The 17,202-nt window shown below is 34.9% G+C and overlaps 1 protein-coding gene across 2 annotated transcripts in view; it reads left to right on the top strand.

The window, feature by feature from the left end:
- Positions 1-1,112: 1,112 nt before the first annotated feature.
- Positions 1,113-17,202, top strand: part of LOC134754943 (uncharacterized) — a 246,828-nt gene continuing 230,738 nt past the window's right edge. Inside the window, exons 1-3 of one of the 2 annotated variants that reach the window (XM_063691425.1) lie at positions 1,113-1,412; positions 4,347-4,436; positions 7,592-7,699. In XM_063691425.1, the coding sequence (XP_063547495.1) occupies positions 1,185-1,412; positions 4,347-4,436; positions 7,592-7,699 (426 nt within the window). In that variant the 5' untranslated portion in view covers positions 1,113-1,184. Of the gene's footprint in view, positions 1,413-4,346; positions 4,437-7,591; positions 7,756-17,202 lie in introns of both variants that reach the window. The other variant, XM_063691426.1, reaches the window with a different exon arrangement.

Here is a 17,202-nt window from a genome sequence, read left to right as displayed (position 1 = left end):
AGCTAACTTTGCCTCCAGGGTAATCGCCCCAACGTGATATCAAATATTGGGGTAATTTTTACCAATATGGTATCCCCACGTTTATGACGTCATCTATGTCTATCCCTTACGGGCGCACGCGTATAGCTGGTCTATGTAATGCTAGGTCTATGGCAGAAAAGTTCGAAAATATATGCAAAAATCTATATAGACTTGAATGCATGTAATAATTACATAAACAACATATCGATTTCTATGTTTAGGGTCCTATAAATTAATTTCTTCAAAATTGAACAAAACTCACCGATTAAAGGTATAGGTAAGGTTCGTGCGTATTTTCTTTTCTTCCTGTATGCGATTTACAGCCCTCGATCACACAAGACATTATCACAAAGGGAACTTCAAACTATTACAAATAAAAACTCAGCACGTTTTCCAACAATCTTTCAGGAATAGCAACAATATAATTAAAATAAACCAAGATGACCGCTGAAACATCCCGAAATATTTCAACTAAAATAATACGACTATGTCAAGTTGTTACAGTTCACACCTACCTGTGAAATAACGAACATATATTTTATTTGGCTGGATTATATTATAGAACCACATAGGACCATTTGACATTTCCCTCAGTTCATCTTATGACAATACTGAAAAAAACGAAAGAACTTGCGGATTGTTGTCTCACTCACTCATAGACAAAAAGTAATAACGTGTTGTGAATACGATATCTTGTACCAAGCTTTTATTTTTGCCCGGCTTCTTTAGTAATTATTCTGAGAGCGCGCTCAGCGGAAAAAAAAAACATTTTGTGGTTCGATGACTTCGATGTACATTGCTGCTTTTCTTAGCGCATTACTGCATGAATACTGCTCTTTGAGTGTCGCCCTACTTTAGTTTGCTTTACATTGCTACTGACAAGATTTGCTTGACCAACTATAGTTATGATCATATGCTATTATCGGTGACGTTTGTAGAAGCCATAATGACTAGCTGGAAAACAAAACCCTACACTTTTTTTTGTTTTTGGTTTATGTATGTCAGTGTCAAATATTTAATTCAAGAAAAGAAATAAGAATTCACTGCTACTTTTATACGTGATTTTTTTAAATCACATTACCACACATTACTTGCAGTCCTCGGGTTAACAAATTGCTATTGGTTTTGTTTTTTTATATTGAATTGTTTCGGTAATTTCTGAAATGGATCCAATCACAGTTTTACAAAGTAGAATTGAACAACTTGAAGCAAAGTTAGGTTTAGCTGTGAGTTCGAGTCCAGACGGTCAACAGAGAGATTCTGCTACCAGCCATTTACTAAACGCGGCTCAAACTATGAACAATGCCACAGTGGGACACGAAAAGCTCACTGAAGCTGTGAATATGGCCAATGAACTGAATAATTACACCGACCCAAATTTCGTTGAAATGGTAAGAGAATTTTGAAACTTATAATTTATAACACTCGCTTCTTCCTGGCAGTATATTCGTGTTCACTGCTGGACATATGTCTCTTTCTTGGACATGTAATTTGATTGTCGATGTTGTATGACAGGTTGGCTCTGCCGTCTTTTTAATGGCACTAGAGCATCATCTGGCTCGCCGCCACAATTTATGAAAATTATAAAGTACTGTCCACTCAAGTTCTCTATGAAGTAGTATCCATTCAAGTTCTGCCATCAAATATGTGGAAAAAGATATGGTTAAAATGTTATTGGAAAGAACAGTAATTGAATGTGATGATCAATCAACAAGTTTCCGAGTTCTTATTGGCAAGACTAAAGTGATTCCGTTGTGAGATAAGGTTCCATAGCTCACTGCGGAATCAATAATGTGGTGGCAGTTTTGTGGGAATCTGCCGAATCTTACAGAATACAGGTGATACAGCAAAAAACTTTTGTTGACTAAATGGTTTTTGGTCTCTTAAGGTTATATTATTTTATTGTTTACTATATAGTTGTATACAAAAATGTAAGCATATATATATATACTACTGAATAAAGATATTTTGTATTGTATGTATGCATGCTGTAAGGTTGCAAATTGGCCTTTGTTGCCTGATAATAAAGGATTAAAATAATACATTAAAATTAAAGTCATACTCATCCTCATCATCATTCTTATTCAAGAATTGTGCCTGAAATCCTTTATAAACATGCTAAACTTTTGCTACTAACTATTTCAATATTTAAATTATTATGCTAATGCTATATTTTAACTGAAGTACTTAGTAAACATACTATATTGTTGTGAAATAACTATCCGTATCTATCAAGCAGATTTTATAAAAGATAATTATGGACTTACTAAGATGTAAGACAAGGTTTTCAAATAATAGATGGCATTAGAGAATTTTGAACATATTTTTGACCTGCAAGGATTGGAGATAAATTGAAATAAGGCTCTGGTCGAATTATTTTGATGAAATGAAACAGATGACAAGTTCAACAACAATTTGATGATGTTTCAAAATGTGCTACTTTCAAATTAGTCAAATCATAATGATATTTTTTGTGTCAAAAGTGGATATGGATTGAATTGTAATTTACTTAACATTGAGTCCGTATCTGACTTTAGTCTTACCATGCTGTAAAAACTCCAAAACCTATTTATCAAGTAAAACCAATTATAATAATTATACTGTATTCTATTCAGTAAAATGCCTTTAAAACAATGAATAACAGTTGGAGGGACCAGTTTATAGCATTATGTGAGAAATAAATATATTAAGCAGGCTCTACTGTATTTGGGTTCGTGGATTTTGGGCAATTTATGTCTTTTCTAATAGTAATAGGATTCATTATCATACATTGGGGTTTTAGGTGCAGAAACGTTTGACATTAGCCAAAGAGTAGGTATTGACCCAAAAAACAGAATGTACTCTACCAGGTTTCTACCTAATGAATAATTTATTAAACAAAAGATTAAACTAAAAATAATATTTTTTATATGTATATACTAAGCTAAGCTACCAGTAAAACTTAAAAAGAAAGTCTTTGAAAACACAATAATGCCTGTTGTATTATATGGATGCCAAACCTGGGTCTTTACTCAAGCGACAGTTAAGAAACTACAAGTCTTTCAAAGATCAATGGAACGAAGTATGCTGGGCTTAAGACTCCATGACAGAATAAGGAGTAGCCACATAAGGCAGAGGACAGGGCTGAAATGTGTGGTGGATGTAGCCTGCAGAACAAAGTGGAGATGGGCAGGACATGTAGCCCGAGCTCAAGATGGAAGGTGGAGCGAACGGGTACTCCACTGGTGGCCGCGTGAAGACAAACGACCACAGCGTCGTCCCCGGCGCAGATGGAATCATGAGATACTACTGTTTGCGGGCCATACCTGGACAAGACTGGCGGCCGACAGAATGTCATGGCATTTGATGGAGGAGGCCTTTGCCCAACATTGGGCAACCAAATAAACTTCACAAAATAAATAAATAAATAATAATAATAATACTAATTGAAATTGAAATATTATATAATTATCTTATAAGTTAATTAATTTAAATGTAATTTCATGAATTTATTTATTTGGAATAAAGGGCTTATATTATTATTATATTATTATATGTATATAAACATTCTTTGTTACCAAGCGAAACACAATTTTTTTCACCACACCAACACTAGGAAAATTAGGAAAATACTAACTGTAAAACATTACAAATAAAAGTTATTTAAGATCTATCACTGAAAATCATCATTTTAAAAGTTCATTCTACTCGCCAACATTAAAAATCAACTCCAAATTTGCATCAAATTACTTTGCCCCTCTTGTGGATAAAATGCAACTTTCTCTTCCGTTTTTTGAAAGATAAAGAGGGTCTATGAGCTTGTGTGGTGAAATAAAATAATATCATCGTGTGTATAAAACTCACAGAGAGGTCGTTATTTATTAGGCACAAATCACAATATGATGTTACCTCAGACTAACCTGTTTATCTCTACTCTTACTCAAATCATTCCCGCACCGAAAACCCCGATATGTGTTCATTATTATATTTCCTTATACTAATTGCCCTACTATTTCGAATTTATTACACACTTAGCAAAATAATATACACTTAATTAACTGAACGATGAAACTTATTATTTGTTTAAGTCACTTCTATCTTAAAAATCACAATCTCTAGATATCTTTAAATCTTGAGTTTAATGTAAAATGTCATGTCATTCATGATTGATATTTTTTTCTGAGCAACAGCAGCTCTGGATAGGTATGTATTGGAAAACAATTTTTTTTTGATAAAACATAGTATCTCAAAATAAATCATTTACAAAGACAATATTTCAATATTTATGGTTCTTAGTTTCTAGTAACAGCTGTCAAAAATGTAAATATTGGTTTGTTTTTGTTCAGAGTGAGCAGAGCAACAAGCACAAGCAGGTGGTGGCAGCTGCGGAGCCCGTGCTGCGCCATCACTGCTCCTGCATGCACCGCTGCAAACAGGTCACTGATCAATGAATGCAACACACCACATGCAACCTTCTTTTTGCACACCTATTTTTATATTTATATAATTGACCTGTAATAGGGAATATTACGCAAAACTCTGCGTATAGGGCGTCACTAGCATAATCACAGGGCCTGCCACGAAACACGAAAATCGAAAGTTCGGTTTCTGCCTCTATCACTCTTGCATATTCAATCGATAGAGAAATTTCGAATTTCGCGTTTCGCGGTAGGCCACCTGTAAACAAACCGCCTTGATGCATCAATATCATAGTGAAAACTTGTCAAACCAAAGTCATAGATTGGCTTAAAGGACTCGCATCCAGGCCATAAATGTTAAAAAAAAAAAAAAAAAGTCATAGATGGTAGGATCCTATAGATGTCGACAATATGATTGGACGAGTTTATTTGTTGCCCACCATAAACCATACTTACATTACTTACTTATACCAAGCATCTTATTTACGTGGTATACCAAGTACCTTATTTATACCACGAGCGCCTAAAATTGGTGAAGAACGCCATTGAATAGGTACATTTTCACCAAAACATGCTACTCTCCGAACGTCAAAGCTCGATGAGCTGAAAATTTGGGAGCACTTTTCAGTGGCTTAGTATTATGAACGATGTCCTTTAACCCTAAAGGCGTGTCTCGATATCGCGCGACATCCGCGCGAGCATTGTTCGACCGCGGTAAATCTGTATTTTGGCTCGCGAGCCATTTTTGGCACCATTTTGAACTATAGCGCGGCAGCCGCGCGCAGCACGCGATCCGACTCCGACGATCGATCATCGACCAGTTTGTACTCGGCAACCATGGACGTATCACGTAGTAAACGTGCAGCTGCCGCTTTTATAATTATTTACAACATTATTCACAAGAAACCGAAACGGAAAGTTCGAAAAAGGTGTTTAATTTAATTAAAGTTCGACACTTCATTATCCATGTCTGCCAACTGAAAAGCCCGCTCCAAACTGCGCGGCGCGAAGCCGCGAACGCGAGTGTGGAGTCGATTTAGCTGATTATCGAACTAGACTCCACACTCGCGTTCGCGGCTTCGCGGCGCGATTCGCGCACGGGTGTGGAGGGCCCTAAATATATACACATCCGTCCTTCATCCGTCCCAACTGCGCGCGAACATTCCTTTGCCGTGCGGCCAAAAACCGGCAATAAATGGTTCGTCGCGCGGCACGTTCGAGCGCGGCATCGCGGCAATGATCGAGTTGGCTCACGCCTCGCGCAGCAGCGCGGTATCCAATGTATCCATTGCGCGCGGCTGCCGCGCGAGCAAACGTTCGATAGCTTGCCGCGGGATATCGAGAGGCGGCTGTATATGTATGTACACAACAAAAAACATATAATTTTATACATAATTAGATAAAATCTATTAAATAGGACCAAATTTTGGTCCTGTATAATTATTTTGAACGTAAATTATTACACTATCCGTTGCTTTTTTTTTTTTTCAATTTGCGCAGTATTTAAGTTTTAAAAACTTACATTTCTTTTAAGACGAAATGGCGGAAAAAAAGGAAAATTTGGAAAAGTTGATGATTTGTTTTATGTAATTTAGGCGGTTTTTCGGGGTTTGTAATTATTTATATTTAAAATCTTTATTAATTTTATTATTGGTATATTACAAATAGTATAAATTTCTAATGGTAGTTAGAATTTGTATATATCTTTGTATGTATCTTTTACCAATAATTGTATAAATTTACATAAATTATGAATTACCCTATGTAAGGCTATGTAAATTCTAACACTGGTAAGCAGTGAAAATCGATGTTTTAATTTTTATTTTATTTTTCCCAGAATCAGTAAACAATTATGTAAGACATATATTAATTGCAGGCAAAAAGGAAAAAAATCATGCATTGATGCGTTAAAGGCATGAATCTAGTATAACTGGATCGGTCATGAGGGGTGGGGGAAAATGACCGAACGGGATAGTCTTATGTATCTTTCAGTAGGAGTAGCAGAGAAAGCTCTGTTATTGTTGGTCCTTGTCACAGTTTCACTTTTCCACCGCTGCCACAACCGAATTTGTGGCAAACAAATAAGTACGTGACATGTCATGTTTGTTCGTTGCTTGTTTAATTATTGTTGTTTTGCATGAAATTGTGCTTTCTCTTATGAAATATAGTGATGGTTAGCGTTTTGAATGCTTGAACTTTGATAAAATAATGGTGAATTGTTCTGTAATCGGCTGCAATAGCAGCTCTGAGCAAAAATATGAGATCATAACCTTTCACACGTAAGTACGGTATTTTACACCTTCCTCTTAACGCAATATGTGAGAATAACATCGTAAAATTACGTTACACTCAAAGCAATGTACAATCAAACGATTTCAATAAAAATATCACAATTATTTACGCAAATTAACAAAACATTATTTGTAAAATTATCCGCCCAAATTACGTAGGTAGGTAGGAGTGTGAGGTCAGCCATTTTTAAACTTCTTCTTAATTTAGCTGCATAACAATCATGTTCGGGCTACCAGATGAAAATATCATAATTTTATGGGTAATTTTGACCTCGAAGTTTTTTCGTACTTCTAATTAAAAAAAAAAAACAAATGTTGTGAAGATTAAATGTGGTGTACATTAATTGGTGTGATTGCGATTTGTGATTTCTTTAAATTAAAACCCATAATACATTTTATTTTACGTTTTATTTACTAAACATGTTTAGTTTCGTACCACGTGCGCGAATTATAGGAGGTATTTCGTTGTTCATACGCCTAAAAAGAACGGCCCATTGACATTTTATTTAACAATTTTTTAATACCGTCAAACAAGCTAACTTTGCCTCCAGGGTAATCGCCCCAACGAGATATAAAATATTGGGGTAATTTATACCAATATGGTATCCCCACGTTTATGACGTCATCTATGTCTATCCCTTACGGGCGCACGCGGTAGGCCGCATCTATAGAAATATACTAGATCTATGGTTAAAGGATAAGAATCTAGTATGTAGAAATAATAATTTCCGAACATTTCTTGTTAAGTCTAGCCTTTATTATACTTTTTGAATGAATGAATATGTATTTATTGCCACAACAGCGAATACAGAAAACACAATATCAAAAAGTTACTTAACCTATAAACATTAAAATCCTTTTTGAATTATTATTTCTTTTTAGGCTGTTCCAGTATTAGAGTCTGAACCAATACAGCATGTTCCTGAAATGCAGGCAACTGTTGATAACATGCACCAAGCTGCAGCAGAAGAAAAGGCTGAAGCAGACGCAGTAAGTATACGGTACATTTTACGTAGACAATGTCAACAATAAAAAGTATTTATTTCGTTTAGTTGATCGTTGCTTATGTTAGGTCTATAGGTCTTATCTCAGGCGGTTATTAATAATGTTGCGCGGTCATTTTTTTTTAAAGGTAGCTGGGTTTTGGCAGGTTGGGTTATATTCATCTCTTACTGTTGCGAACGCAACTTTTTATTTATATAAAAATATTCCTTATGCAGTAGCTAAACGCCGGCGGGCTCGGCTAGTATTCGCCGAGTATTCGCCGAATACTAGCCGAGCCCGACGGCGTTTAGCTACTGCATAAGGAATATTTTTATATAAATAAAAAGTTGCGTTCGCAATCGGAGGCTTAACCTACAATAGCAGCGCTCCACCAATGGCGTAGCGTGAACTAATCTAGCCGTGGGCGAAATCGCATCTGTGAGGCCCTTTTCTTTCACTGTGCAAGAAGCGCGAGGGCCTCGCGAGGGGCGCGAGTCCGTGGGCGACGGCCCACCTCGCCCACGCCTAGCTACGCCACTGCGCTCCACATATCATGTGTCGCGGCCAATCAGAGGCACCTAGGTATATTTAAATTAAAACCATTTTGTACTGTTCAAATTATGCAAATTCGCTCTTTCATCAGCCTGAGCGCTGGTGGCCTAGCGGTAAGAGCGTGCGACTTGCAATCCGGTGGTCGCGGGTTCAAACCCCGGCTCGTACCAATGAGTTTTCCGAAACCTATGTACGGAATATCATTTGATATTTACCAGTCGCTTTTCGGTGAAGGAAAACATCGTGAGGAAACCGGACTAATCCCAACAAGGCCTAGTTTCCCCTCTGGGTTGGAAGGTCAGATGGCAGTCGCTTTCGTAAAAACTAGTGCCTACGCCAATTCTTGGGATTAGTTGCTAAGCGGACCCCAGGCTCCCATAAGCCGTGGCAAAATGCCGGGACAACGCGACTGTGAAGATTCAGCTTTTATGGGTTACTCTAATTATTACCTATACACCAATGGAGGTACTTGCAGTTACTCTGACTTGACTGATCCTTCACGATGTGTCCTCTTTGACTGCCTCGATCCAAGTGAACGAGTCTCACGAGCCAGTCCAACTGGCTTTCGTGCCCCACTACCTAGCTACCTACCGTGTTGCCAGGTATTTTCCCAACTACCCATATATCATATAAACATAAAGAAATCATGACATTCGGCCATCCAACATCGTGCATGACTCCGGCGCACGAACCCTATAACCAAGAGTTAGATCCGTTTTATATGTTCCACCAATTATCAAAAATTAAACAGTTTTGGTTTCAAGACGTAACGAACGTATCACAATTGATAAATTTCCGTGATCAGCAAATGTGTCAAATAAATTTATGATGTATCGCCACTCGAATAATATGACATTCGGTCTTCTGTTCTGTTTCTCTTTGTTCCTGTAACTAACCAGTAATTAATTCCCGTCTCTGTTTCTCATTACTATTATATACTATGAGTCCAACATTTTCACTTAGGTTGTAACGCTCGTTTATTTAGTGTACGTAACGTTCAATCTATACTAGTCAATTAAATTTCTTAATATCTGTTGTTAATTTCGTATAATAACTATATAAAATATATAAAAAAACAAGGCTCAGTTTTTAGTGCACATAATTTGTTTTGTTTCCTGATAGATCAAAACATTGCTTATGTCGGTTATTAAAACATAATTTTCTTTTATTTAATTCAATGCCAATTCTTTCTTCTCAAAAATTGTTTAACTTCGGATACTACGTTTTCAGTTTCTACGTTTAATATTCACTTTTTGTTGAATGAATGTACATATTCATGTATTAATCTTTACAGCTAAAAGATTTTCACTCCTAACGTTACGCCTACGTTACAATTATCATGACCACCAGTTTTGTATTCAGCTCAGCATAACATAATTACAACTTGCCTGTTACAATATTTATTTAATAGGTTCCTCTGATCTTTATTTAAAAGTGCTTGTTGCTAGGGCCTATTTATTTACTCTTGACTCTTTAATAATTAATAATACTTTTGTTACTCATCTCATAATAGGTATTCATACTACAAATCACACGGAAACTTCTTTACCGCCTTGAATAACATCGCTGTCACTGATTATCATCCAATATACAATTCTCTACATTATAGTGATGTTAATTTTGCCTTAAGATAATAAAATTTTGTGTCTTGTAACTTCAAGGCATGTCAATGGCTACTAATTCACACGAAAGTAATGACTTATTCGTTATTACTTTTTTCAAATCATTTCATTTCTTTCTTATAATGATTATTTATTTTATATTCTCCAAATATACCGTAACATAAAAATTCTGAATTAGTAATGCACTTTTAAAATTACTAAAGCACTGCTAGATACGCCTTTACGTCAATGTAAGATAATATCAAATATCATCAGTAGAAACTTAATTTTATTCATTCTGTTACTTAGACAAGTGAAATGTCATATTTCTATCATCCTTGCTAAACTAAAAATTGTTGCCACCAACAATAACTGATTTTGTATACGTATATAAGTAAGCGATCTGACCATCGGTATCTAATTTTAACTTGTGTACACAACCAGCCTTTGCTGCATTGTTAGAACTAGTGGTGGTTTATTCCCTGATCCCTATAAGACAGATTTACCTATTTTAGGGCGCAGGATACTATTCCTAGGCTGTCTAACTGGCTGTCTTAAAAATGTCTTGTCTCTTCTACTTTGTAATATGCTGCATTATTGATACCCAAATAAATCATTTTTCACTTTAATTTTTCATTTAATTGCAGCAATAATTGCAACTACTAAATCAAATTATTATCAAGTCCAATGAAATCCCTTTTTTTTCTATATACTTTCTCTAAAACTAGATACTTTTCATTGCTCTAAGTACACATTTTTATTAAGATTCTCGAGACTTAGCCAGCTTTATCTTTCACGTCCATTAACTTTTATTACTCTTGTAAAAATATAAACTGATAGCTTGCAAGTTGCAAACCATAATACATATATCTTCACTATAAAGACAATCACTATTCATATCAAATTCTGTCAAACCTTTATCTAGTATTTGAGCGCAACTGGTGATGATCGTCAGGTAAATACTAACTCAAGTAGGTAACTAACTTACTTCACCAAGCTTATTATGCATAATTTATTTGGTATTTTGCCTTGTACCGCTTCTAGTAACAATAACTCTGTACATACGTCATATACATACTTATTTACTTTCAACCTGCGAAGTCTTATAAGACCGAGTACTTCGCGTTCAACTCACTTCTGTCTTCTCTGTCATATCTGTCAATCTTATCTGTTATGTCGTCACTACTATCTATATAGCTTTAACAGCTAGGTACAAACTCATGGTGTTATAACGCATGTCATATTCCCAATTCCCATAGAATCTTACTACAAGTGCAACTTGTATTGAAACGTTCAAAGTCAAACTTGATATCAAATTTGCGATGTTTCAAACATTTGTTATTTAAATATACCTTCCGACTTCTAACCTGAGTCCAAATCTATTATCTATAGTCACCATTTTCGATCTTCAAGCATAATACTAGTCTTTCCATGGATCTGTCTGAATTATTACTCCTTCCTCTCCAGTATTCCTCTACGTATTCTATATTTAGGGCAGTAACCACCATCTACACTAGTTGTTGTTGTCCTATGGCACCCCAGAGGTGCTAAGGGCCTTCACAAGCTCGCGCCACTCCTTCCTATCTTCAGCGACCCTTCTGGCCCAAGAGTGTACAGGGCGCCCGGAGCCACGGCTTCCAACCGAAAGCGACGGTTGCGCTATTCGTTTCCCCTCTTCGAATAGTATGTCCTATCCATCTCCATCACACTAGTATTTGTCACAAATCCCATGAATACAGCAAATCGTTTACCGTACGTTCGTTCTGTTGTTCACATTCCATTCTCGACTACTCAAAAGTTTATTAACAGAGTTGCCCTTGTACTGTCTAAAGTCTACTCTGTACTATATTTGTGTTCAATGTTTAAGTCGTACAGTAAACATATTTCTTATACTTACATTAAGTATTTTTGGTATCGACATAGGTAGGTATACTGTATAAGAACTATACTACCTCCGTTCTTTTTTTTAATGCATCTCTGTATTTGAGACCTTTCTATTAGAATAATGAATATGCTCATTGCAAAATCATGATATAACAGAACTTCGTGTTCTTAAAACTCTTCAATGTCTTGATAATGCCATATTAAATAAATAAAATCCATCGAAACAAACATTATTAACAATTATTTTAAATTTCTCCTATAACAGGGGATTTCTTCAAGTACTGATCATCATCATCATACTCTTTAATCCATCTAAGTGCAGCGTAATGACTTTTAGTCGTGCTCATTCTCCATTTCATAATGCATATTTGCTAGACCATATTCCATTCACTCGGGTTAACACAGTTAAAGATCTTGGCATAGTTTTTGACTCAAAACTTACTTTTAATGACTCAAAAGTAGTTAAACTATTATATAGTGCATTAGTTACAAGTAAAATAGAATCGGGCTCTAATCTGGACCCCTCATGAAAACTCCTACACCTTGCTCTTAGAAAAGGTACAGAAAGCTTTTCGCTGCTTCTTGTATATAAAAAAAACATACGGGTATTACCCCTTTTTATACCCAACCAAATTCTTACTAGGTTTGCTAGGCTTTAACTCCCTTGAAATACGGCGTAAATCGTAATGTCAACCTAATGTCTACTGCATCTCAAATATTAAGAGGAGTGTGGCTGCTTGGACTTGGTGGCGAAGATGACTACCTTTTTCGTTCCCGACAACTACTTGCGTGGTCGTAGCCACGCCTCGCTAGGTCGCCTCCTAGCTCGTGGAACCCTTCACACGATAGCACACCTAACTCCAATCGTCCACTCTCGGACACTCTTCAACATTTTTTTTATCTTTTGCACCTGACTGCGACTTGTTTGCCGACAAAAATCATAAATTTATTAAGGATTTTTTTACGTTCTTGTGAATCAACATAGCTAGCTTATTAATTATTGTGATATTTATCGTATACCTTTATTAACTATAGCTATATTTACTTAATTTTACAGCGCATTGGCGCCCCTTAGCTGTAATGCTGTAAAAATTTATTTCAATTAATATCAGATATCATTAGCAACATCGAGTCAAAAATAATTTGATCAATTTTGCAAACTCACTGTCACTAAAATTTTCGACTTAAAAGTAGGTAAGCTATTCACCCAAAAAACTTTAAAAGATTCAGTCAATATTCCTGTATCCTTATCAATCTTTTATCACAATTTCATAATGTTTGCAATACTGAATTTAAACTTATTAAATAGTAAAAAGAAGCTACGACTGCGTATATAGTCAACTATGTTGCTCTAAGTAATCTAAGTGGATTAAATTTAACAGCTTATTTTCACATCAATTAAGCGCTGTGTAAACTATCCATCCAAAATAATATTTAATCTAACAGATTTGGCTTCTATTTCCTTTAATAAACTCGTAATCATCAACTTACTTGAGTCCGTGAAATTCTGGTCTCTCTTCTCTTTCGAATATTTGACCGACACAGCCCGCACAGTTGTTTTTACTTGAATCTTTCTATTCCCAGATTACGTTTAGTCTTCCTCTATATAGGTATTAGTTATTATAATGGAAATCTTATAAAATATCCAATATTTTTCTCTTTTGTCTACTTTCGACGACTTCGAGTATTCCCTTTTTTTTCCTAACACCAAACAACTCTGAAATCATGTTATTCTTATGACTTTCATAATAAATTCATTATAAATTTATGAATTTCTTTCGCAAACTGTTGTTTTTAACAAAGCCATCTCTGGCACTGACAAACAATACGATAACTCTATAAGCGTTCTATAAAACAAACTCTCATTACTCGCTCTCATGCAAATAAATATTATTGTTTATTTTTGTTACACAAAAGCTTCTCTTAAGTTACCTTCGCTTGTGTTTAGCTACCACAATGCTCTCTCACTTTGTTATTAACTTACATCATGTACCTACATTACACAAACTCGTGTAAAGTTATTGTAATTTAGAATCAATGCATTTAAATTTACACTCGCTCGTGTAAGTAGTATCAAAATGCATTCTCAATTTCTCACATACATATCGTGTCATTTGACCCAATTAAGTTATTATTTCATTAATATCTCTTACGTACGCGCAATGAGCGTCGCTCATGTAAACTTATTATAGGTAATGCATTTTAACATTATGAAGAATATTCTGATTTACATACGCTCACATTATGAAGTACTATCATCATCTAATTTACATACGCTCATGTAAACTTATTATAGGTAATGCACTCTAACGTTATGAAGAATCTTCTGATTTACATACGCTCACATTATGAAGTACTATCATCATCTAATTTACATACGCTCATGTAAATTTACCATAATGTACGCTCACATTATGAAGTACTATCATCATCTAAATTACATACGCTCATGTAAATTTACCATAATGTACGCTCACATTATGAAGTACTATCATCATCCAAATTACATACGCTCATGTAAATTTTACCATAATGTATGCTCACATTATGAAGTACTATCATCATCTAAATTACATACGCTCATGTAAATTTACCATAATGTACGCTCACATCATACTTTCACATCCAACCTCCTAATATTACCTCAATTATTAATTCTCATGTTATTAAAACTTCATATATAAACAATGTTTGTTTACCAGCTAACTATATAGCTTACTTTAAGTAAGTGTCTTTTTACTTATTTTTATGATAACCCGCTTTCAACTGTATGGCTTTTGTTAACCTAGACCATGAGTCTCATAAACCTTCAGCTAATAAATAATGTATTAACAGTAAATAATTGTAGGTATGTAAATGTTACGTGCCCAAATTGGGTAATTTTCAATACTTCTCTCTGTAATTGCCAATAAAATTTCTATTTTTTATTATAATAAATCTAATCTAATTATGTATTTTGACTACCTCTCAATCTTAAACTGCTCTGATCTATCCAATCTGAGTAGGTATCTTTATCCCGTCAAACGACAATTAATTTCTGTTCAAGAATTTGTATTTTACAATATTTCTCTCTAGCTACTATAAGAATAATTTGACTCCACTCATTACCGGTTTCTGATTACCTTTAGTACCTAACTGTACTACTTTCAATTACATGCTTAAAGGTAATCTAACTTTCTCTCTTTACTTACTTAAACAGATCTCTGTTTACTCAGAAAAAAAAAGAACTCGCTGCGTAAGAATCCTGTCACTTTGCGAATTTACTAAGTATTCATTACTTACGAAGACGTAAATTTCTTACAGTTTTACAATAACAGTAACAAATACCAAATACTTCTCGATAATGTATGAACATCTGTTGTGTTATCCAAGGTAATTTTGCTTTTATAGGTTTAGTTAGACATCAGCCCAGCCGGTCAGAGTCGTTACAGTTTTAGGATTGCTAGGTATACCTATTATTAACGCAAAAGGATTCAATCAATTTTAAAGTATTAAACGCATTTATGTTCATTACGTTCTTCAACTGATCCAAGAACTAAAATTCAGATAAACACTATAATTCTCTTGAGTCAAAGTTAAAAGAAATCCTAAAATTGTGACAAAATACAATAAAAATATTTTAACATCTTCGTCGCACAATACTCACGGTCATAGAATTTCTGTTTTCTATAAGTACATAACATAAAATCTCTCTTTCCCTTTTACCATCTATGAGATCTACCTAATAGTCTGTATTGTAGAATTCAACAGAGATCAAAATTAATTTCAGTCTCACTTGTAATTTAAACGCTTGTGTTTCCTTTTACCCACTTGTACGTATACCTACGTTTTCTTTTCTTCCCGACAAGGCCAATAAGTAAAAAAAATAATGCCAGTGTGACATAAAAAATCATGTATCTAATAACGATGCATACACACTACAACAGTAGTGAAACTGCCAGTGTAACTAAAAATCAAGATCAATCATAAGTGTAATTTCATTGATTCATCGTTCGTTTTATTCATCTCTCTCCAAAATTTGGGGCCTATGCTCAGGGATAATTTATGACATTCAAAATTATAAAGAAAATAATACAATATCTAATAATTTTATCGGGTACATAATATTGATAACAATACTAAACAGCTTCATACTTAGGTTGCGGGTATACCTACAGCTCTGTTCTATTTTATACGGTATCTAATGATAGCGCCATCGCTATACAAGCATACCATATTTTGTCCATACGTTCCAAAACCAAATTTGATCAAAATCATTTCAAGAGAACGAACGTTTGCTACAAAGTCATATTATTCTTATATTTTACTCAAATCCCTATTGAGATTCTGCGTCTCCGTTTAATCAATAGATATGCTCGTTGGAATTGAAAATCAATACGTCACAAATAACTTTTTTTTATTTCATCGCCATTGTACACTTACGTTATTAAATTAATCAAAACCAGACGTAATTTCGTCATCGTACTAAATGTTGTAAACTATTACTTGCAAAATCAGGTTACGATATATTAGGTACCTATGAACAAATCAAAGAAATTAGTCGTATTCTCGGGAACTAACAACACTAAACATCCTACGCGTTGTCGCGACCTCATCATAATCAGGTCCGTAAAAACTAATAGTCATACGACGCTTTAAAATTTATCAGTCGCACGTTTGCATTAAATAATTCTCAATTTCAATGACGCACACTGACCTCAATTTTTTTATTATAAATTCTCAACTACCTCGACGTACGCTCACGTCAAATAAACATCAAATCTAAGACGCACTCTCACGTCCATCAAACAATAAATTAATTCGACAAAAATATCGTCATCACTGAAAATCAGTCGGTATCGCTTCTTATAAACACACAAAAGGTTGATGCTGATACCGGATCACTTATGTACTCTAATACATCACATACCGTTACCTCTATAATCATTTATTTTCTTACTCAAAACAGCAGAAAATGCAATTTAAATCAAATTCAGTTGGTAACGAAGAAGCAACATGAGATATACTTTTAATGACTATTTCCTTGCGAGTTTTAAAACTACCTGCAACTTCATCATGCATTCTTTTAAGAATTTCTAATAAATATGTAGTTACTTACAATCAATCGCCAAAAACTTATTTCTGAAGCATTTAAACCGTCCCAAACTCATAAAATAAAATAAGCACTTTTTAGTTCTATAACTCATAAAACTTAGGAATCAAAGTAAATCTCAAAATCCCATTGTGGGTTAGTGGTACGTTAACACTTCTGATTTGTGAAGATTCAGCTTCTATGGGTTACTCTAATTATTACCTATACACCAATGGAGGTACTTGCAGGTACTCTGACTTGACTGATCCTTCACGATGTGTCCTCTTTGACTGCCTCGATCCAAGTGAACGAGTCTCACGAGCCAGTCCAACTGGCTTTCGTGCCCCACTACCTAGCTACCTACCGTGTTGCCAGGTATTTTCCCAACTACCCCGTACTAA

Source organism: Cydia strobilella, chromosome Z, assembly GCF_947568885.1.
Source record: "Cydia strobilella chromosome Z, ilCydStro3.1, whole genome shotgun sequence".
In the NCBI taxonomy this organism is placed as follows: domain Eukaryota; kingdom Metazoa; phylum Arthropoda; class Insecta; order Lepidoptera; family Tortricidae; genus Cydia; species Cydia strobilella.
The sequence above is the reverse complement of the archived record's forward strand: the minus strand, read 5'-3'. Positions and strand labels throughout refer to the sequence as shown.